Source organism: Oncorhynchus keta, unplaced genomic scaffold, assembly GCF_023373465.1.
Source record: "Oncorhynchus keta strain PuntledgeMale-10-30-2019 unplaced genomic scaffold, Oket_V2 Un_contig_2653_pilon_pilon, whole genome shotgun sequence".
Lineage (NCBI taxonomy): Eukaryota > Metazoa > Chordata > Actinopteri > Salmoniformes > Salmonidae > Oncorhynchus > Oncorhynchus keta.
In genome coordinates this window covers 66564-91760 of record NW_026285026.1, presented here as the reverse complement: position 1 = coordinate 91760, position 25197 = coordinate 66564, and the positions used below count along the sequence as shown (strand labels likewise).

Below are 25197 nucleotides of genomic sequence, written 5' to 3'. Positions count from 1 at the left end.
CTAGGGGTTTAACATCATCTCAGAAACTACATCAACATGATCATCTGAAGCATGACTGCAATATATCTAACGTGGTGTTCAATGATTGGTTCATTTGTGCAGCATGACTTCTTTGCGGCCTGTTTAGACCATGACCACCACACACCAAATGTGCACACACACACCAAACGTGCACACACACACACCAAACGTGCACACACACAGCTAGTTCTCATTTACCTGTACAACTTTAAAATGGACAAATAAACTAAACCAAGCACAGAGAATGTGAAACAGTTAAGTCAAATCAAATGTTATTGGTCACATACACATGGTTAGCAGATGTTAATGTGAGTAGCGAAATGCTTGTGCTTCTGGTTCTGACCATGCAGTAATATCTAACAAGTAAACTACCTTATACACACAAGTGTAAAAGAATTAATAAGAATATGTACATATAAATATATGGATGAGCGATGGCCGCGCAGCATAGGCAAGATGCAGTAGATGGTATAGAGTACAGTATATACATATGAGATGAGTAATGTAGGGTATGTAAATATTACATAAAGTGGCATTGTTAAGTGACTAGTGATACATGTATTACATCCAATTATTAAAGTGGCTAGAGATTGAGTCAGTATGTTGGCAGCAGCCACTCAATGTTAGTGGTGGCTGCTTAACAGTCTGATGGCCTTGAGATAGAAGCTGTTTTTCAGTCTCTCGGTCCCTGCTTTGATGCACCTGTACTGACCTCGCCTTCTGGATGATAGCGGGGTGAACAGGCAGTGGCTCGGGTGGTTGTTGTCCTTGATGATCTTTTTGGCCTTCCTGTGACATCGGGTGGTGTAGGTGTCCTGGAGGGCAGGTAGTTTGCCCCCGGTGATGCGTTGTGCAGACCTCACTGTCCTCTGGAGAGCTTTATGGTTGTGGGCGGAGCAGTTGCCGTACCAGGACGTGATACAGCCGACAGGATGCTCTCGATTGTGCATCTGTAGAAGTTTGTGAGTGCTTTTGGTGACAAGCTCATTTCTTCAGCCTCCTGAAGTTGCGCCTTCTTCACCATGCTGTCTGTGTGGGTGGACTATTTCAGTTTGTCCGTGATGTGTATGCCGAGGATGTGTACGCCGGCTGGGGATGCCGTCTGGGCCTGCAGCCTGGCGAGGGTTAACATGTTTAAATGTTTTACTCACGTTGGTTGCGGTGAAGGAGAGCCCGCAGGTTTTGGTAGCGGGCCGTGTCAGTGGCACTGTATTGTCCTCAAAGCGAGCAAAGAAGTTGTTTAGTTTGTCTGGGAGCAAGACATTGGTGTCCGTGACTGGGCTGGTTTTTGTTTTGTAGTCCGTTATTGACTGTAAGTTGTGTGCAGAACAGGGAGGAGTTGAGTGATAACATTTAGCGAAAGTGAAACTGCCTCTACCTCCACATCACTCTACACACAGATGCACAGTCAACCTTCTCTCAAGACAAAGAGGAAAAACACTCAGGTAAGTAGAGAAAGAGATTAATATGGACACTGGTGATCATTTTACTAAAAAAATCACATTACTTTGTGTTTCTCAGCTGTTCTTTCTTTGATCTTTGTAAAACAATCAGGTAAAAATGTGAGAATTGACAATGTTACAAGTACATTGAAAGTCACTTCTCCAAATGTAAAGACATTTAGGGCATGTGCTCCATAATATACAAAGGTAGAACAAATGATCCATCTCCTGGATATCGTTTCTCTATCTACAGTACTCTGGGTATAACGCATGGTCTGTCTGTGGAACACTGAATCAATATTATTTTGGTAGAGCTATATACACTCTTGTTTAACCTTCATTTTATAGAACTGGTTGCTCCTCAGATAGAATGGGGAAAACAAGATTGTTCACACAGAGACAAAAGCCTGTGATGACATGCATCCTTTTAAAGTAGTCTAGTGGGTGGGACTTGTTCTGGGTTAGGGAGGGATCACAGGATTCCATCCAAGACATTGGAAGGGATCAACCAATAAATCATGTTCCTGAACAGACACTCCAGTACAGCAGGGGCAGTAAAACACTCAAATGAAGACAGCTACATTTCTAACTCTGTGGTCTTCTATTAGGTTTCAGAAATGTCCACCTCCAGAAATGTCCTGTCTGAAGAGCAGTTCCTGTGCTCCGTCTGTCTGGATGTGTTCACTGAGCCAGTCTCTATTCCATGTGGACACAACTTCTGCAAGGCCTGTATCAGTGAATACTGGAACACCACTGCCCTGTGCCAGTGTCCACTGTGTAAGGACACATTCAATAGAAGACCTGACCTAAACACCAACACAACACTCAGAGATGTTGCAGATCATTTTAAGAGGATGAAGGTCTCAGACGGAGAGGAGTCCTCTTCCAAGCCTGGAGAAGTAGCACAAGTGCAGCAGATGATCCAGGAGCTACAGGATCCTGAGCTGAGGAGGTTACGGCAGCGGTCAGTGGATGTGACTCTGGATCCTGATACAGCACACTGCAAGCTCATTGTGTCGGAGGACAGGAAACAAGTGAGCTATGGAGACATACGGCAGATTCTCCCTGACCTCCCAGAGAGGTTTGAATGTTATCTATCGGTCCTGGGAAAGGAGGGCTTCTCCTCAGGGAGATTCTACTTTGAGGTTCAGGTGAGAGGGAAGATTGAATGGCAGGTAGGAGTGGCCAGAGAGTCCATCATCAGGAAGGGCCCAACGGCTGTAAGCCCTGAGGGTGGACTCTGGGCTCTGTATATGAATAGGAATAAGTATATAGCCAAGGACACACCCCATATGCACCTCTTCCCGAGTCAGAAACCCCAGAAGGTGGGGGTGTTTGTGGATTACGAGGAGGGTCAGATCTCCTTTTATGATGTAGAAAACATGTCTCATATCTACTCTTTCACTGGTTGTACCTTCACTGAGAAGCTATATCCATACTTGAACCCCTGTGATAATGAAGAGGGTCCAAACTCAGCCCCATTGGTCATCTCTCCTGTCAATCACACTGACTGAATTGGGGTCCAATAAGGCAGAAGTGCTGATATTGGGCTGTTTTTCAGGGGGTCTGCCAAGTAGTCGTACACCAACTTTCATAATATCTAGGGGTTTAACATCATGTCAGAAACTACATCAACATGATCATCTGAAGCATGACTGCAATATATCTAACGTGGTGTTCAATGATTGGTTCATTTGTGCAGCATGACTTCTTTGCGGCCTGTTTAGACCATGATGTTTGATATGGTTTTGGTGTTAAAATCAGAGGATAATGCTTGAAATCTGATCTACAGTAGAATATGTTTTAGTTTGTGTCTTTGTTCCCATTTCTTTCCCCCATGTTTCAGTATATTGTGTTGAGACGTTGTTTGGATTAATTTGGGAGTATGTAGTGAATTATCCAAATCTAGTACAATGCATCCAATTTCTTGTGAGTTTGTTTTCATTGTATGTGGTCAATGTCAAATAAACATAAATACAGTGAATAAATGTTTTGTTCTTGTTTTTATGAGTCTAAATTGTTTATAAGGACGATGCATCCCAGAGGGCAGTGGAACAGAGGGGTTACTGCAGCAGTGCATTGTAGTAATCTGAGACCCACACTGACCTCTCGATATGGCTGTTGCCTCCACCTCCCTCTACCTCCCTCTACCTCCCAGCACCAAGTGTTAAAAATACATACAGGCCCTGGTGCCATCTGAGACACATGAAGAAACAGACATGTTCACTGGACCAACACTGGGCTTTGATACATTTATATTTGACTTGAACACACAAACAGCTAGTTTTCCTTTACCAACACAAAATTCATTGTCAAACAAACTAAGCTAAGCCAAGCAGAGAAAGTGCAACAGTTAAGTTCTGTCCAGAACAGGGAGGAGTTGAGATACTTCTTGCTAAAGTGAAAGTACAAGTGCATAACTCTCCCCTCTTGACAGAAGGTGGACTGTGTAGAGGAACGAGGAGCAGGAAACACACCCAGGTACGTACAGAAATACAAATATTCACCTGGACATTGGTGATTATTATTTTAATAAGTATTGTTCTTTCGTTGATCTTTGTTAAATTCAGACTAAAATATGATAATTGACAATGTTACAAATACATTTAAAGTTACTTCTCTTTCTTCTCCACATGTAAATACTAAATGTGTTCCATAATATACAAGAGTAGGTCAACCAAACACACATCCTGGATCTCTGGTCTCTACCTACTCTGAATTAAGAGCATCGTCTGTCTGTGGAACACTGAATAAATATTGTATGGGTAGAACTACATACACTCGTCTTAGCATCTAAAGATATATTTAGCATTCAGATAGTGAATTTCTATCCAACGCTGACTCATACAAGGAAGTCATTTTATAGATATGGTTGCTCCACAGATGGAAAGGGGGAAACCCCAGATTATTTACAGATACAATGGCAAGAAAAAGTATTGTGAAACCTTTGGAATGACCTGGATTTCTGCATAAATTAGTCATCAAATCTTATCTGATCTTCATCTTAGTCACAACAACAGACAGTGTCAGCTAACCTGGAGTCCAATCAATGAGATGAGATTGGAGATGTTGGTTAGAGCTGCCTTGCCCTATAAAAAAAAAAAAAAAACTCAGCAAAATTTGAGTTTGCTTTTCACAAGAAGCATTGCCTGATGTGAACCATGTCTCGAACAAGAGAGATCTCAGAAGACTTAAGAATTGTTGACTTGCATAAAGCTGGAAAGGGTTACAAAAGTATCTCTAAAAGCCTTGATGTTCATCAGTCCACGGTAAGACAAATTGTCTAGAAGTGGAGAAAGTTCAGCCCTGTTGCTACAGGAGAGGCCATCCTGCAAAGATCAAGAGCACAGAGCAGAATACTCAATGAGGTTAAGAAGAATCCTAGAGTGTCAGCTAAAGACTTACAGAAATCTCTGGAACATGCTAATATCTCTGTTGACGAGTCTACGATACGTAAAACACTAGACAAGAATGGTGTTCATGGGAGGACTCCACTGAAGAAGCCACTGCTGTCTCAAAAAAAACATTGCATCTGAAGTTCGCAAAGAGCATCTGGATGTTCCACAGCGCTTCTGGCTAAATATTCTGTGGACAGATGAAACTAAAGTTGTGTTGTTTGGAAGGAACACACAACACTATGTGTGGAGAAAAAAAGGCACAGCACACCAACATCAAAACCTCATCCCAACTGTAAAGTATGGTGGAGGGAGCATCATGGTTTGGGGCTGCTTGGCTGCCTCAGGGCCTGGACAGCTTGCCATCAGACAGAAAAATGAATTCCCAAGTGTATCAAGACATTTTGCAGGAGAATGTGATGTTATCGGTCCTCCAATTGAAGCTCATCAGAAGCTGGGTGATGCACCACAACAAAAACACAAAACACAAAAGTAAATCAACAACAGAATAGCTTCAACAAAATAAAATATGCCTTCTGGAGTGTCCCAGTCAGTCCTGAAATCAATACAATTTAAAATGCTGTGGCATGACCTCGAGAGCGGTTCACACCAAACATCCTAAGAATATTGCTGAACTGAAATAGTTTTGTGAAGATGAATGGTCCAAAATTCCTCCTGACCGTTGTGCAGGTCTAATGTGCAACAGAAAAGGTTTGGTTGGGGTTATTGCTGCCAAAGAAGGGTCAACCTGTTATTAAATTCAAGGGTTAAGTTCGTTTTCCATCCTACATTGTGAATGTTTACACGGTGTGTTCATTAAAGACATGAAAACATAAGCGTGTTATTAGTTTAAGCAGAATGTGTTTGTCTATTGTTGTGACTTAGATGAAGATCAGATCAAATTGTATGACCAATGTATGTAGAAATCCAGGTAATTCCAAATGGTTCATATACTTTTTCTTGCCACTGTACAAAGGCCTGTGATGACATGCATCCTTTTAAAGTAGTCTAGTGGGTGGGACTTGTTCTGGGTTAGGGAGGGATCACAGGATTCCATCCAAGACATTGGAAGGGATCAACCAATAAATCATGTTCCTGAACAGACACTCCAGTACAGCAGGGGGCAGTAAAACACTCAAATGAAGACAGCTACATTTCTAACTCTGTGGTCTTCTAATAGGTTTCAGAAATGTCCACCTCCAGAAATGTCCTGTCTGAAGAGCAGTTCCTGTGCTCTGTCTGTCTGGATGTGTTCACTGAGCCAGTCTCTATTCCATGTGGACACAACTTCTGCAAGGCCTGTATCAGTGAATACTGGAACACCACTGCCCTGTGCCAGTGTCCACTGTGTAAGGACACATTCAATAGAAGACCTGACCTAAACACCAACACAACACTCAGAGATGTTGCAGATCATTTTAAGAGGATGAAGGTCTCAGACAGAGAGGAGTCCTCTTCCAAGCCTGGAGAAGTAGCACAAGTGCAGAAGATGATCCAGGAGCGACTGCTGAAGGTTAAGGAGATCAAACTCTCAGTAGAGCTCAGCCAGAGAGATGCAGAGAGAGAGATAGCAGGAAGTGTGGAGGTCTTCACTGCTCTGGTGCGCTCCATTGAGAGAAGTCAGGGTGAGGTTATTGAGGAGGTTGAGGAGAAGCAGAAAGCAGCTGAGAGGCAGGCTGAAGAGCTCATTGAAGAACTGGAGCAGGAAATCACTGAGCTGCGGAGGAGAGGCACTGAGCTGGACCACCTCCACCAGAACTCCCCATCCCCAATCAAGGACTGGTCTGAGATCAGTGTTCACAGGGATCTGCATGTAGGAACTGTGAGGAAAGTTCTGTCTCAGCTGGAGGAGATGCTTCATAATGAGATGGAGAAGTGGTGTAATGCTGAGCTGAAGATGAAACGGCAGTGGTCAGTGGATGTGACTCTGGATCCTGATACAGCACACTGCAAGCTCATTGTGTCTGAGAACAACAAACAAGTGAGCTATGGAGACAAAGGGCAGATTCTCCCTGACCTCCCAAAGCGGTTTGATATTTATCTATCGGTTCTGGGAAAGGAGGGCTTCTCCTCAGGAAGATTCTACTTTGAGGTTCAGGTTAGATGGAAGATTGAGTGGCAGGTAGGCGTGGCCAGAGAGTTCATCATCAGGAAGGGCCCAACAGTTAAAAGCCCAGATGGTGGACTCTGGGCTCTGTATATGAAGGGTGAGAATAAGTATGAGATCAAGGACACACCTCCTATCCCCCTCTTCCTGAGTCAGAAACCCCAGAAGGTGGGGTGTTTGTGGATTACGCGGAGGGTCAGATCTCCTTTTATGATGTAGAAAACAGGTCTCATATCTACTCTTTCACTGGTTGTACCTTCACTGAGAAACTGTATCCATACTTGAACCCCTGTGATAATGAGGAGGGTCCAAACTCAGCCCCATTGGTAATCTCTCCTGTCAATCACACTGACTGAATTGGTGTCCAATAAGGCAACATCTGACTTAATCTGATTGAGCAAATAACAATTAGACGAACACATCCAATGGTAAAAAGTGTTGATAATAATGGGGCACGTTCCAGGTGGTCTGCCAAGGAGTCACAAACTCATTTCACAACACCTGGACAGGTGTTTAACAACATTTTCCCACCAAAGTACGTTCATCTCTGGGAGACAGAATGCGTCTCCTTCCTGAGCATTATGGCGGCTGTGTGGTCCCATGGTGTTTGTACTTGCTTATTATTGTTTGTACAGATGAACGTGGGACCTTCAGGCATTTGGAAATTGCTCCCAAGGATGAACCAGACTTGTGGAGGTCTACAATTCTTCTTCTGAGGTCTTGGCTGATTTCTTTTGATTTTCCCATGATGTCAAGCAAAGAGGCACTGAGTTCGAAGGTAGGCCTTGAAATACATCCACAGGTAAACCTCCAATTGACTCAAATGATGTCAATTAGCCTATCAGAAGCTTCTAAAGCCATGACATAATTTCCTGGAATTTTCCAAGCCGTTTAAAGGCACAGTCAAATTAGTGTATGTAAACTTCTGGCCCACTGGAATTGTGACACAGTGAATTTTAAGTGAAAAAAAAACTCTATAAACAATCGTTGCAAAAATGACTTGGGTCATGCACAAGTAGATGTCCTAACCGACTTGCCAAAACTATATTTTGTTAACAAGAAATGTGTGGAATGGTTGAAAAACAAGTATTATTTTTCTTCTCAACCTTTCGGTTACTAGTCCAACGCTAAAAATAAAATTAAAAAAGGCCCCAGAGTCTGCCACACCACTAACCAAGGGGCACCACCAAGCAAGGGGCACCATGAAGACCAAGGAGCTCTCCACAGGTCAGGGACGAAGTTGTGGAGAAGTACAGATCAGGGTTGGGTTATAAAAAAATATCTGAAACCTTATACATCCCACGGAGCACCATTAAATCCATTATTTAAAAAAAATGGAAAGAATATGGCACCACAACAAACCTGCCAAGAGAGGGCCGGCCACCAAAACTCACAGGCCAGGCAAGGAGGGCATTAATTACAGAGGCAACAAAGAGAGCAAAGATAACCCTGAAGGAGCTGCAAAGCTCCACTGCGGAGATTGGAGTATCTGTCCGTAGGACCACTTTAAGCCGTACACCCCACAGAGCTGGGCTTTACAGAAGAGTGGCCAGGAAAAAAGCCATTGCTTAAAGAAAAAAATAAGTTAACACATTTGGTGTTCGCCAACAGGCATATGGGAGACTCCCCAAACCCAATTGAGAAACTGTCATATGACTTAAAGAGTGCTGTACACCAGTGGAACCCATCCAACTTGAAGGAGCTGAAGCAGTTTTGCCTTGAAGAATGGGCAAAAATCCCAGTGGCTAGATGTGCCAAGCTTATAGAGACATACCCCAAGAGACTTGCAGCTGTAATTGCTGCAAAAGGTGGCAAAGTATTGACTTTGAGGGGGTGAAAACTTGAGTGCATAACTACTCTGTTTTTTTGTTTGTTTCACAAGAAAATATATTTTGCATCTTCAAAGTGGTAGACATGTTGTGTAAATCAAACGATACAACCCCCCCCCAAAAAAAACGACTTTAATTCCAGGTTGTAAGGCAACAAAATATAAAAAAATGCCACGGGGGGGTGAATACTTTCGCAAGCCACTAAACCCACACAGTGTCTGAGAAAGCAATGACCAATGAGTGACTTATGAACGGTCTGACAAACATGGTTGAACCTTTGTCTGCAGTAAAATGACTGAGACGATCTCTCTGCTAAGGCGAAGACACTGTATATTATGATGAGATGGTCTCCGCCCTAACAATTGGAGTCGTCCCAAAGGTGGGAAGGCTGGCGGTCTGCTTATCACCGCTAAGGTTTCTGTTTCAGAAACACTTCATGTCTAGAGTTCAAGGGTAGGGGGTCATCAAAACTGGTTGTCCTTAGCTTTGAAAAAACATACCATATTACAGAGTAATTTCTTAATTCAAAATCATAATGGTTTATTATTTATTCATAATCTATTTTCAGATTCATATTCAAAAGATATGCAGTAGAGGGGAATGAGAAAGCGTGGGAGATTAGGACCACAGATCTAGGCCAGTCTTCAGATCTAGTCTTCAGCGTTACAGTGTAAAGCCTCTGATCTAGACCAGTCTTCAGAGTGGCATACTGGCATTGGTGCTGAATACTATAAACCAACCTCACATGTGATCTAGTACTACTCTGTCAGCAGGCAAGACTGGGGTAGGCCTATAGATCACCCACAGATGACAAAAGCACAATTCCGATTCTCCCATTACTATGGAGCGATATTAGTGCAGCAGCGTGTGCTCGGGCTTTGATCCTTGAGGAGTGAACGAGTGCACGTCATGAATTAGGCTTATGATTAATATGCTGTGAATAAAACACAGCAAACTTGGGGTGATTGGGGTGATTAAATGGGGTGGGTGTGATTAAATATCACAGGGAGGGGAATCAGTAGCCGTGTCCAAATATCCATACTTCCGTCCTAAATTGTGGGCCGTTTGAGTATGCGAGAAAATAGTTTAATAGTGTGAGATTTCGGAAATCTAGTATACTTGAAATGCCCGGAAGTCATACTCATTTAGACTACGACAACAGCTGATCAATTAGACATGGTATGCGCTACCTTAATCAACGAATAGCAGGAAACAACTCAATCGCGCATGATGCGTTCTCAGTATGTGAAAATATTCCGTTTTATAGTATGCGAATTTGATCAAATAAAGTATGCTTTATGCCAGAATGTTATAGTGATTTCGGCTTTTCATCTGGTAGAATTCGCTGCACACTTTACAGGAATTTCGCAGCCCGATGCCTTAGTTTGTATATTTAAATCTCTTCAAGTAAACAACAAAACAACCTAGAAGATGGCGAATAGCTCAGCTTCTGCAGTGGAGTCCAAATGGAAGTAGTTTTTGTTCTCCTTAAAATGATCATCATCATTTGTTAAGGGAATTTTTATCTGTACTGACTAATTAGGTATACATTTCAATCAGGATGTACTAATCAGAATAATATGTTACTGTATATGTACTAATCAGAATACTAAATGTTACTGTATATGTATGAATTTTCTTATCTGATCCCAGTACTGAAAATAATGTGTGTGAATGTGGTCAAGAGTTTAGTAACAATGACGGTCTGTTCCTTGGTACAAATGAATCAGACTGGCTAGAATGCTTATCTACACAAGAAAAGCTTGACTCGTAAATTATATTAAATTGGTAGGGAGACGGATGTGGGAAGGCTTGAGCCTTGGTACTGGAACGGAGATGGCACGGGGTAGTGTTAGAACTAATGACGTCATTTTCAGTTTATAACCTGTGGTAACCTGTATTGTGGCAGTACTCTCTTGAATAAAGGCTGTTACTTGACTTTTAAGACCGGGCTCTGTCCATTCCTATAAAATAAGGGTCTTACAAATTCTTATGAATTGACAGAGTGTTTAATTTGAATTGGGAATTAAAACAGAGGAATTCAATTCCTCCAACACCATTTTGATGTACCGTTACAACATACCTGCAGCATGCCACCGCACTTCACCGCACTTCATGTCGCTACTTACGTGATTCAGTAGCACTAGAAGTTATAACTGTTCAACAGTAACGTTGGCATCGGGGTTACTTGCAACAATGTCATATCATTACTCTAGCTAGCTATTAGTTGTAAAAATCAGGACTTGTTACAGGGTCTGATGACAATACCAGGCATTTCATTCAGTGAACACCGCAGGAGAAATGCCGCAAAAAAAGTAAGTCACGAGGCCGTAGTTCGCTCTCTTGCCACCTCACTAATCATTGTCACTAGCTATAGTGAACCTTAGTAACACGGTAGCCTACACTTTTCCACAGCAGTGCTGGTCTGTCTCCTGATTTGTCACGTCGGTTTATCTGTGTTAAACTGCTTGTAAAGTGCATGCTATGCATTAGTTCCTACCTAAACGGTTACAGTCTGAATAGGTCTAGCTAGCTAGACCGGTAAATGTTTACTTACAACATTCAAAAGTGCACTTGCACATCGGAGCTCTCTTGTTGCAGGTGCATGGTAACAATAAGTTGAGAGAAACTAGCAAGAGCAGTGAGCAGGTATCACTTCGCCAGAGCGTTCTGCTTTACTAAACTAAATAAACCATATTTGGTATAATAATAAGTGCTGACATTTTTATTGCGCTTTTCATAATCAAACAAACAATCTCATGAGTAGCCTAGCTGGTTGGCTAGGTCAACCAATAGAGGCCAAGTCTGAGAGGGACAGTGGATGGCTTGATCAGAGGAGATGATCAGGGAGATGGTTGATTAAGATGGAGTCCGGTAATGATCTTGTAGCGGGCTAGCTACTCTGGGAACCAGCGGGTTCGGGCTGTGGATTTACCACATACTGCTTACTGAACAGTACATGCTAAATAGTAAGTAGTATGATTAATACACCATATGCAGTTTAAGTAAGTAGTAGGCAAGCCAGAGTCCGAACACGGCCAGTTCTAGTCGCTGGGTTTCTAAGTGACAGAAGACGTTGGATGGATGCCAGAAGACGTTGGATGGATGCCAACTGACGTAATTTCACTTGACCATGCTGCCTTGTAAAAGCTAACTAGGCCTAGTCTATATCAAAACAATCAAGACTGATAGTTAGGAACATCCAGGTGATGCTAGACACAGAATACGTAAAGAAAGTCTAACTATCAACTTAAGTCTTCCTCTATAAATGAATCCATCACATTTTAGGCATAACTGTTTTACACAGTTGTTAAATCTTGACATTAGATCCTCATCCCTCCCATCCTAACACTCCCTTATCTCTCTATACACATGCCTTCACTCCATTCCAATCCACACCCCCTTCCTCTCTGGAGGGTACCATTCAGTGGGGATAAGGGGCGCCGGATTGAGACTCATTAAAATATGACATGCCATCTCTGTCTGGCTGCCCCGGAGTCTAATAGCTGCTGTTTTCAACTCTCTAGAGACAGCAGGAGCGGTAGAGCTACTCTTAATGATCGGCTATGAAAAGCCAACTGACATTTACACCTGAGGTGCTGACTTGTTGCACCCTCGACAACTACTGTGATTATTATTATTTGACCATGCTGGTCATTTATGAACATTTGAACATCTTGGCCACGTTCTGTTATAATCTCCACCCGGCACAGCCAGAAGAGGACTGGCCACCCCTCATAGCCTGGTTTCTCTAGGTTTCTTCCTAGGTTTTGGCCTTTCTAGGGTGTTTTTCCTAGCCCCCGTGCTTCTACACCTGCATCGCTTGCTGTTTGGGGTTTTAGGCTGGGTCTCTGTACAGCACGTTGAGATATCAGCTGATGTACGAAGGGCTTTATAAATACATTTGATTTGGTTTCTGTACAGCACGTTGAGATATCAGCTGATGTACGGAGGGCTTTATAAATACATTTGATTTGGTTTCTGTACAGCACGTTGAGATATCAGCTGATGTACGGAGGGCTTTATAAATACATTTGATTTGGTTTCTGTACAGCACGTTGAGATATCAGCTGATGTACGGAGGGCTTTATAAATACATTTGATTTGGTTTCTGTACAGCACGTTGAGATATCAGCTGATGTACGAAGGGCTTTATAAATACATGTGATTTGGTACCCCTTTACTGTCCCAGCAGGATGCATTGTATACATATAGTACATGCCAATGCCAACACACACTCACGCACCATCAACAACCCAAGCACGCACACACGCATTCTGTACAGCACGTTGATATATCAGCTGATGTACGAAGGGCTTTATAAATACATTTGATTTGGTTTCTGTACAGCACGTTGAGATATCAGCTGATGTACGAAGGGCTTTATAAATACATGTGATTTGATGACTGCATGGCGGTCTTCATTTACCCTCAGAGAGAAGTGGAGCAAGTGTCCCACTGTCCCTTATCTGAACAGGAGCTTAACGCCCCACTGAACAACCCTCCAGGCAGTACACTTTGTTGGCTGTGCCAAGAGAAACTGTCTGACCCCCTAAATCTTACTGTACCCCTTTACTGTCCCAGTAGGATGCATTGTATACATATAGTACATGCCAATGCCAACACACACTCACGCACCATCAACACACCCAAGCACGCACACACGCATCGTCAACGCACACACACACGCATCGTCAACGCACACACACACACACACACACACACAACTCCTCTTCTTTCAGAGTCCATAACATCCGCAATAACAGCGTTGCTGTTGTTCAATGCCCTTCACTGATTATTCAAAGACAAAGGTGATATGTGATCTGAGTGTATTACATGACAACCAGAGAGAGTACTGTGCCAGCTCTCTGCTACTGCCAGACTGACTGGCACCTGAAGATGACATCACTGCAGTATGGAGCAGATCAGCCTGGGTTCCAGAATGAGTAGTGATGTACTGTTAACCGCAAGACTGTCTACTTGTAACCACATACCACACGTTTCAATGTAAACAGTTACATGGACACATTATTTCCTGCCTGCTACGACTCACACACTCTGCTGCAAAGGTATGAGTGCATCCACACACACAGAGACTGCTGCAAAGGTATGAGTGCATCCACACACAGAGAGACTCTGCTGCAAAGTTATGAGTGCATCCACACACAGAGAGACTCTGCTGCAAAGTTATGAGTGCATCCACACACAGAGACTCTGCTGCAAAGGTATGAGTGCATCCACACACAGAGAGACTCTGCTGCAAAGTTATGAGTGCATCCACACACAGAGAGACTCTGCTGCAAAGTTATGAGTGCATCCACACACAGAGACTCTGCTGCAAAGGTATGAGTGCATCCACACACACATAGAGACTCTGCTGCAAAGTTATGAGTGCATCCACACACAGAGACTCTGCTGCAAAGTTATGAGTGCATCCACACACATAGAGACTCTGCTGCAAAGTTATGAGTGCATCCACACACACATAGAGACTCTGCTGCAAAGTTATGAGTGCATCCACACACACATAGAGACTCTGCTGCAAAGTTATGAGTGCATCCACACACACAGAGACTCTGCTGCAAAGTTATGAGTGCATCCACACACAGAGACTCTGCTGCAAAGTTATGAGTGCATCCACACACAGAGACTCTGCTGCAAAGGTATGAGTGCATCCACACACAGAGAGACTCTGCTGCAAAGTTATGAGTGCATCCACACACAGAGACTCTGCTGCAAAGGTATGAGTGCATCCACACACAGAGAGACTCTGCTGCAAAGTTATGAGTGCATCCACACACACATAGACTGCTGCAAAGTTATGAGTGCATCCACACACACACTCTGCTGCAAAGTTATGAGTGCATCCACACACACAGAGACTCTGCTGCAAAGTTATGAGTGCATCCACACACACATAGAGACTCTGCTGCAAAGTTATGAGTGCATCCACACACATAGAGACTCTGCTGCAAAGTTATGAGTGTATCCACACACATAGAGCTCTCTGCTGCAAAGTTATGAGTGCATCCACAGACACAGAGACTCTGCTGCAAAGTTATGAGTGTATCCACACACATAGAGACTCTGCTGCAAAGTTATGAGTGCATCCACACACAGAGACTCTGCTGCAAAGTTATGAGTGCATCCACACACAGAGACTCTGCTGCAAAGTTATGAGTGCATCCACACACAGAGACTCTGCTGCAAAGTTATGAGTGCATCCACACACAGAGACTCTGCTGCAAAGGTATGAGTGCATCCACACACAGAGACTCTGCTGCAAAGTTATGAGTGCATCCACACACACATAGAGACTCTGCTGCAAAGTTATGAGTGCATCCACACACAGAGACTCTGCTGCAAAGTTATGAGTGCATCCACACACACATAGAGACTCTGCTGCAAAGTTATGAGTGCATCCACACACAGAGACTCTGCTGCAAAGTTATGAGTGCATCCACACACAGAGACTCTGCTGCAAAGGTATGAGTGCATCCACACACACATAGAGACTCTGCTGCAAAGTTATGAGTGCATCCACACACACATAGAGACTCTGCTGCAAAGTTATGAGTGCATCCACACACAGAGACTCTGCTGCAAAGTTATGAGTGCATCCACACACAGAGAGACTCTGCTGCAAAGTTATGAGTGCATCCACACACAGAGAGACTCTGCTGCAAAGTTATGAGTGCATCCACACACAGAGACTCTGCTGCAAAGTTATGAGTGCATCCACACACAGAGAGACTCTGCTGCAAAGTTATGAGTGCATCCACACACAGAGACTCTGCTGCAAAATTTTACTAACATGCACGCACACAGACTAACTGAACCCTGCAGCTCTATGACCTAGGAGACATCAACATGTTCTGCACTCACACGCCCAGCGACACGCACGCCCAGCGACACGCACGCCCAGCGACACGCACGCCCAGCGACACGCACGCCCACCATCTAAATCACTTCTTCAAGGCTCACCTTCCACAGCAACATTCTCATTGAGAATGTTAAAGACCAGCATGGCCGTTTCACCCTTTACTCTCCTCCCCCTCTCCGTCTGTCTCCCGTGACGCTGCCGGATCCTGGCTCGACACTCAGCTGCACTTAGAAGACCAGACCAGTGGATTCCTCTGTCCTTGCCAGGGACAGCCGCTTAGGCCACACGCGCACGCGCACACACACACACACACCTCTGTGCCGCTCATATGGAAGAAACACCAAGAAAAAGGGGATGTGGAGAAACATTCACCCGACTATTACACTGAGTTAAACACACAGCTGTTCATATGAGCACGTTCACCCAAGCACACACACACACACACACACACTTCTTCCCTGATCTCATCTAGGGCATAGCCAATCAGAACGAGCAACAGAGAGCGAGCGAGCGAGAGAAGAGAGAGACCAATAGCACCATTGGCTCAGAGGGACAGGGCCTGTCCAGTGTGTGTTGTTTGACAGAGACACTGAAGCAGATACAGAGCTCTTATTAGAACTGTACCCTCTCTACACCATGACGGCCCTGTCAGTCCCACCAGATCACCACATAACACTGCCCTGTCAGTCCCATCATCACTCACTGCCCTGTCAGTCCCATCATCACTCACTGCCCTGTCAGTCCCATCATCACTCACTGCCCTGTCAGTCCCATCAACACCATCACTGCCCTGTCAGTCCCATCATCACTCACTGCCCTGTCAGTCCCACCATCACTCACTGCCCTGTCAGTCCCATCATCACTCACTGCCCTGTCAGTCCCATCATCACTCACTGCCCTGTCAGTCCCATCATCACTCACTGCCCTGTCAGTCCCACCATCACTCACTGCCCTGTCAGTCCCACCATCACTCACTGCCCTGTCAGTCCCACCATCACTCACTGCCCTGTCAGTCCCATCAACACTCACTGCCCTGTCAGTCCCACCATCACTCACTGCCCTGTCAGTCCCACCATCACTCACTGCCCTGTCAGTCCCACCATCACTCACTGCCCTGTCAGTCCCATCAACACTCACTGCCCTGTCAGTCCCACCATCACTCACTGCCCTGTCAGTCCCACCATCACTCACTGCCCTGTCAGTCCCACCAGATCACCACATAACACTGCCCTGTCAGTCCCACCATCACTCACTGCCCTGTCAGTCCCACCATCAACACCATCACTGCCCTGTCAGTCCCACCATCAACACCATCACTGCCCTGTCAGTCCCACCATCAACACCATCACTGCCCTGTCAGTCCCACCATCACTGCCCTGTCAGTCCCACCATCACGGCCCTGTCAGTCCCACCATCAACACCATCACTGGCCTGTCAGTCCCATCACACCATCACTGCCCTGTCAGTCCCACCATCAACACCATCACTGCCCTGTCAGTCCCATCATCAACACCATCACTGCCCTGTCAGTCCCCATCAACACCATCACTGCCCTGTCAGTCCCACCATCAACACCATCACTGCCCTGTCAGTCCCATCAACACTCACTCAACACTCACTGCCCTGTCAGTCCCACCATCACTCACCATGCCCTGTCAGTCCCACCATCACTCACTGCCCTGTCAGTCCCATCAACACTCACTGCCCTGTCAGTCCCACCATCACTCACTGCCCTGTCAGTCCCACCATCACTCACTGCCCTGTCAGTCCCACCATCAACACCATCACTGCCCTGTCAGTCCCACCATCAACACCATCACTGCCCTGTCAGTCCCATCATCACTGTCCTGTCAGTCCCATCAACACTCTGCCCTGCAGTCCTGTCAGTCCCACCATCACTCACTGCCCTGTCAGTCCCACCATCACTCACTGCCCTGTCAGTCCCACCATCACTCACTGCCCTGTCAGTCCCATCATCACTCACTGCCCTGTCAGTCCCACCATCACTCACTGCCCTGTCAGTCCCACCATCACTCACTGCCCTGTCAGTCCCACCATCACTCACTGCCCTGTCAGTCCCACCATCAACACCATCACTGCCCTGTCAGTCCCACCATCAACACCATCACTGCCCTGTCAGTCCCACCATCAACACCATCACAGTCCCACAACACCATCACTGCCCTGTCAGTCCCACCATCAACACCATCACTGCCCTGTCAGTCCCACCATCACTGCCCTGTCAGTCCCACCATCACTGCCCTGTCAGTCCTGTCAGTCCCACCATCAACACACCATCACTCACTGCCCTGTCAGTCCCACCATCAACACCATCACTGCCCTGTCAGTCCCACCATCACTCACTGCCCTGTCATCCCAACACCATCACTGCCCTGTCAGTCCCACCATCAACACCATCACTGCCCTGTCCCTCAACACCATCACTGTCAGTCCCACCATCAACACCATCACTGCCCTGTCAGTCCCACCATCAACACCATCACTGTCCATCTCACTGTCCCTGTCAGTCCCACCATCAACACCATCACTGCCCAGTGTCAGTCCACCATCAACACCATCACTGCCCTGTCAGTCCCACCATCAACACCATCACTGCCCTGTCAGTCCCACCATCAACACCATCACTGCCCTGTCAGTCCCACCATCAACACCATCACTGCCCTGTCCCCACCATCAACACCATCACTGCCCTCAGTCCCACCATCAACACCATCACTGCCCTGTCAGTCCCACCATCAACACCATCACTGTCCTGTCAGTCCACCATCAACACCACACCATCACCTGTCAGTCCCACCATCAACACCATCACTGCCCTGTCAGTCCCACCATCCACCATCACTGTCCCACCATCAACACCATCACTGCCCTGTCAGTCCCACCATCAACACCATCACTGCCCTGTCAGTCCCACCATCAACACCATCACTGCCCTGTCAGTCCCACCATCAACACCATCACTGTCCTGTCAGTCCCACCATCAACACCATCACTGTCCCAGTCCATCAACACCATCACTGCCCTGTCAGTCCCACCATCAACACCATCACTGCCCTGTCAGTCCCACCATCAACTCACTGCCCTGTCAGTCCCACCATCAACACCATCACTGTCAGTCCCCCATCAACACCATCACTGCCCTCACCCACCATCCTGCCCTCAGTCCCACCATCAACACCATCACTGCCCTGTCAGTCCCACCATCAACCCACCATCATCACTGCCCTGTCAGTCCCCATCCATCACTGCCCTGTCAGTCCCACCATCACACCATCACTGCCCTGTCAGTCCCACCATCAACACCATCACTGCCCTGTCAGTCCCATCCACCATCAAGTCCCACCATCACACCATCACTGCCCTGTCAGTCCCACCATCATCACATCACTCACTGTCCTGTCAGTCCCACCATCAACACCATCACTGCCCTGTCAGTCCCACCATCAACACCATCACTGCCCTGTCAGTCCCACCATCAACACCATCACTGCCCTGTCAGTCCCACCATCAAGTCCCACCATCACTGCCCTGTCAGTCCCACCATCAACACCATCAACCCTGTCAGTCCCACCATCACACCATCACTGCCCTGTCAGTCCCACCATCAACACCATCACTGCCCTGTCAGTCCACACCATCACTGCCCTGTCAGTCCCACCACTCACACACCATCACTGCCCTGTCAGTCCCACCATCAACACCATCACTGCCCTGTCAGTCCCACCATCAACACCATCACTGCCCTGTCAGTCCCACCATCAACACCATCACTGCCCTGTCAGTCCCACCATCAACACACACCATCACTGCCCTGTCAGTCCACCATCAACACCATCACTGCCCTGTCAGTCCCACCATCAACACCATCACTGTCTGTCAGTCCCACCATCAACACCATCACTGCCCTGTCAGTCCCACCATCAACACCATCACTGCCCTGTCAGTCCCACCATCAACACCATCACTGTCACCCACCATCACTGCCCTGTCAGTCCCACCATCAACACCATCACTGCCCTGTCAGTCCCACCATCACTGCCCTGTCAGTCCCACCATCACACCATCACTGTCCTGTCAGTCCATCAACACCATCACTGCCCTGTCAGTCCCACCATCACACCCTGTCCTGTCAGTCCCACCATCAACACCATCACTGCCCTGTCAGTCCCACCATCACAGTCCCACCATCACCCATCACTGCCCTGTCAGTCCCCCATCAACACCATCACTGCCCTGTCAGTCCCCATCCATCACTGCCCTGTCAGTCCCACCATCACCATCACTGCCCTGTCAGTCCCACCACAACACCATCACTGCCCTGTCAGTCCCACCATCAACACCATCACTGCCCTGTCAGTCCCACCATCAACACCATCACTGCCCTGTCAGTCCCACCATCAACACCATCACTGCCCTGTCAGTCCCACCATCAACACCATCACTGTCCTGTCAGTCCCACCATCAACACCATCACTGTCCTGTCAGTCCCACCATCACACCATCCACCATCAACACCATCACTGCCCTGTCAGTCCCACCATCAACACCATCACTGCCCTGTCAGTCCCACCATCAACACCATCACTGCCCTGTCAGTCCCACCATCACAACACCATCACTGTCCTGTCAGTCCCACCATCAACCACCATCACTGTCCTGTCAGTCCCCTGTCAGTCCATCACTGACACCATCACTGCCCTGTCAGTCCCACCATCACACCATCACTGCCCTGTCAGTCCCACCATCAACACCATCACTGCCCTGTCAGTCCCACCATCAACACCATCACTGCCCTGTCAGTCCCACCATCACCATCACTGCCTGTCAGTCCCACCATCAACACCATCACTGCCCTGTCAGTCCCACCATCAACACCATCACTGCCCTGTCAGTCCCACCATCACTCACTGCCCTGTCAGTCCCACCATCAACACCATCACTGCCCTGTCAGTCCCACCATCAACACCATCACTGCCCTGTCAGTCCCACCATCAACACCATCACTGCCCTGTCAGTCCCACCATCAACACCATCACTGCCCTGTCAGTCCCACCATCAACACATCACTGCCCTGTCAGTCCCACCATCAACACCATCACTGCCCTGTCAGTCCACCATCAACACCATCACTGCCCTGTCAGTCCCACCATCAACAACACCATCACTGCCCTGTCAGTCCCACCATCAACACCATCACTGCCCTGTCAGTCCCCCATCAACACCATCACTGCCCTGTCAGTCCCACCATCATCACTGCCCTGTCAGTCCCACCATCAACACCATCACTGCCCTGTCAGTCCCACAACACCATCACTGCCCTGTCAGTCCCCATCAACATCACTGCCCTGTCAGTCCCCCATCATCACCATCACCTGTCAGTCCCACCATCAACACCATCACTGCCCCCTGTCAGTCCCACCATCAACACCATCACTGCCCTGTCAGTCCCCCATCAACACCATCACTGCCCTGTCCCACCATCCCACCATCACTGCCCTGTCAGTCCCACCATCACTGCCCTGTCAGTCCCACCATCAACACCATCACTGCCCTGTCAGTCCCACCATCAACACCATCACTGCCCTGTCAGTCCCACCATCAACACCATCACTGCCCTGTCAGTCCCACCATCAACACCATCACTGCCCTGTCAGTCCCACCATCAACACCATCACTGCCCTGTCAGTCCCACCATCAACACCATCACTGCCCTGTCAGTCCCACCATCAAGTCCCACCATCAACACCATCACTGCCCTGTCAGTCCCACCATCAACACCATCACTGCCCTGTCAGTCCCATCCATCACTGCCCTGTCAGTCCCACCATCAACTCACTGCCCTGTCAGTCCCACCATCAACACCATCACTGCCCTGTCAGTCCCACCATCAACACCATCACTGCCCTGTCAGTCCCACCATCAACACCATCACTGCCCTGTCAGTCCCACCATCAACACCATCACTGCCCTCAGTCCCACCATCAACACCATCACTGCCCTGTCAGTCCCACCATCAACACCATCACTGCCCTGTCAGTCCCACCATGTCACTGTCCTGTCAGTCCCACCATCAACACCATCACTGCCCTGTCAGTCCCACCATCAACACCATCACTGCCCTGTCAGTCCCACCATCAACACCATCACTGTCCTGTCAGTCAACACCATCACTGTCCTGTCAGTCCCACCATCAACACCATCACTGCCCTGTCAGTCCCACCATCAACACCATCACTGCCCTGTCAGTCCCACCATCAACACCATCACTGCCCTGTCAGTCCCACCATCAACACCATCACTGCCCTGTCAGTCCCACCATCAACACCATCACTGTCCTGTCAGTCCCACCATCAACACCATCACTGCCCTGTCAGTCCCACCACCATCACTGCCCTGTCAGTCCCACCATCACTGCCCTGTCAGTCCCACCATCAACACCATCACTGCCCTGTCAGTCCCACCATCAACACCATCACTGTCCTGTCAGTCCCACCATCAACACCATCACTGTCCTGTCAGTCCCTCCATCAACACCATCACTGCCCTGTCAGTCCCACCATCAACACCATCACTGTCAGTCCCACCATCAACACCATCACTGTCCTGTCAGTCCCTCCATCAACACCATCACTGCCCTGTCAGTCCCATCAACACCATCACTGTCCTGTCAGTCCCTCCATCAACACCATCACTGCCCTGTCAGTCTGTCCTGTCAGTCCCACCATCACTGTCCTGTCAGTCCCACCATCAACTGTCACTGTCAGTCCCACCATCAACACCATCACTGTCCTGTCAGTCCCTCCATCAACACCATCACTGCCCTGTCAGTCCCCCATCATGCCCATCACCATCCCTGTCAGTCCCACCATCACTGCCCTGTCAGTCCCCCATCAACACTGCATCACACCATCACTGCCCTGTCAGTCCCACCATCAACACCATCACTGCCCTGTCAGTCCCACCATCAACACCATCACTGCCCTGTCAGTCCCACCATCACCATCACACCACTGTCAGTCCCACCATCAACACCATCACTGCCCTGTCAGTCCCACCATCAACACCATCACTGCCCTGTCAGTCCCACCATCAACACCATCACTGCCCTGTCAGTCCCACCATCACCATCACTGCCCTGTCAGTCCCACCATCAACACCATCACTGTCCTGTCAGTCCCTCCATCAACACCATCACTGCCCTGTCAGTCCATCACCATCACACCATCACCATCACTGCCCTGTCAGTCCCACCATCAACACCATCACTGCCCTGTCAGTCCCACCATCAACACCATCACTGCCCTGTCAGTCCCACCATCAACACCATCACTGCCCTGTCAGTCCCATCACTGCCCTGTCACACCATCACTGCACCTGTCAGTCCACCATCAACACCATCAACACCATCACTGCCCTGTCAGTCCCACCATCAACACCATCACTGCCCTGTCAGTCCCCCCATCAACACACATCACTGCCCTGTCAGTCCCACCATCAACACCATCACTGCCCTGTCAGTCCCACCATCAACACCATCACTGCCCTGTCAGTCCCACCATCAACACCATCACTGCCCTGTCAGTCCCACCATCAACACCATCACTGCCCTGTCAGTCCCACCATCAACACCATCACTGCCCTGTCAGTCCCACCATCAACACCATCACTGCCCTGTCAGTCCCACCATCAACACCATCACTGCCCTGTCAGTCCCACCATCACCACCATCACTGCCCTGTCAGTCCCACCATCAACACCATCACTGCCCTGTCAGTCCCCCATCACCACCATCACTGCCCTGTCAGTCCCCCATCATCACCATCACTGCCCTGTCAGTCCCACCATCACCACCATCACTGCCCTGTCAGTCCCCATCAACACCATGACCATCACTGCCCTGTCAGTCCCACCATCAACACCATCACTGCCCTGTCAGTCCCACCATCAACACCATCACTGCCCTGTCAGTCCCCCATCACCACCATCACTGCCCTGTCAGTCCCCCATCATCACCATCACTGCCCTGTCAGTCCCCCATCAACACCATCACTGCCCTGTCAGTCCCACCATCAACACCATCACTGCCCTGTCAGTCCCCCACCATCACTGCCACCATCACTCACTGCCCTGTCAGTCCCACCATCAACACCATCACTGCCCTGTCAGTCCCATCATCACTCACTGTCCTGTCAGTCCCACCATCAACACCATCACTGCCCTGTCAGTCCCACCATCAACACCATCACTGTCCTGTCAGTCCCACCATCAACACCATCAGAGAGCAGCCTGTGTCCTGTCACATGGAGCAGAGGGGAGAGCAGCCTGTGTACATGGAGCAGAGGGGAGAGCAGCCTGTGTACATGGAGCAGAGGGGAGAGCAGCCTGTGTACATGGAGCAGAGGGGAGAGCAGCCTGTGTACATGGAGCAGAGGGGAGAGCAGCCTGTGTACATGGAGCAGAGGGGAGAGCAGCCTGTGTACATGGAGCAGAGGGGAGAGCAGCCTGTGTACATGGAGCAGAGGGGAGAGCAGCCTGTGTACATGGAGCAGAGGGAGAGCAGCCTGTGTACATGGAGCAGAGGGGAGAGCAGCCTGTGTACATGGAGCAGAGGGGAGAGCAGCCTGTGTACATGGAGCAGAGGGGAGAGCAGCCTGTGTACATGGAGCAGAGGGGAGAGCAGCCTGTGTACATGGAGCAGAGGGGGAGAGCAGCCTGTGTACATGGAGCAGAGGGGAGAGCAGCCTGTGTACATGGAGCAGAGGGGAGAAAGAAAAAGCCAACACCCCGTCTCCTTATTAAGTCAGACACTTACTCAGCTAACTAACAAGTAACCAAATACCCAGCTGGAGAGTAAAGCACATCTTAGACAGTTACAAGATATCTGATGGCAAACATTTAGTAGTGAATTGCACACAACTAACTTCATCACCTCATGAGCATCGCACAACACTATGGACTCACCAGCTTTGTCCCGTTGTGCTCTTTACAACTGGCTGCTGTTCTGGGGAACTACGGTAAGCTTCTTAAATAACGTGACAGGTGAAATGAAGAACGGAATGTTCTGTATCTCCTAACGTATTGCACCAGTTGACTGCAGGTATTTACGTACATTTGCTACAACATTAAAATGAATTGAAAAACTTCAAATAAATAGTTTCAACGGTATTGACGGAATATGAAACCATCCTGTGGGTATTTCCAAATAACCTGGTGTACGTATACCTCCCAGCCTTAACAACCACACACTGACACACACTGACACACTGACACACACTGACACACTGACACACACTGACACACACTGACACACACTGACACACACTGACACACTGACACACTGACACACACTGACACACTGACACACTGACACACACTGACACACACTGACACACACTGACACACACTGACACACACTGACACACTGACACACACTGACACACACTGACACACACTGACACACTGACACACTGACACACACTGACACACTGACACACTGACA

General features: G+C 47.9%; 1 protein-coding gene, 1 long non-coding RNA gene and 1 pseudogene across 3 annotated transcripts in view; 1 reads left to right on the top strand and 2 right to left on the bottom strand.

The window, feature by feature from the left end:
• The window catches only part of LOC118377372 (trafficking kinesin-binding protein 2-like), a 40450-nt gene extending 24527 nt beyond the window's left edge, over window positions 1-15923 (bottom strand). The window contains exon 1 of one of the 2 annotated variants that reach the window (XM_052506508.1): window positions 15779-15923. In XM_052506508.1, coding sequence (XP_052362468.1) covers window positions 15779-15821 — 43 coding nt within the window. In that variant the 5' untranslated portion in view covers window positions 15822-15923. The remainder of the gene's footprint in view (window positions 1-15778) is intronic. The other variant, XM_052506506.1, reaches the window with a different exon arrangement.
• Window positions 426-8404, top strand: LOC118377368 (E3 ubiquitin-protein ligase TRIM21-like; annotated as a pseudogene).
• A 6159-nt stretch (window positions 15924-22082) lies between the features above and the next one.
• LOC127922643 (uncharacterized) lies at window positions 22083-23972 on the bottom strand. The gene is made up of 3 exons (XR_008111819.1): window positions 23930-23972; window positions 22283-22372; window positions 22083-22220 (listed from the first exon to the last, which is right to left on the bottom strand). It is a non-coding gene; the product is annotated as an uncharacterized LOC127922643 (long non-coding RNA).
• Between the last annotated feature and the right edge of the window lie 1225 nt (window positions 23973-25197).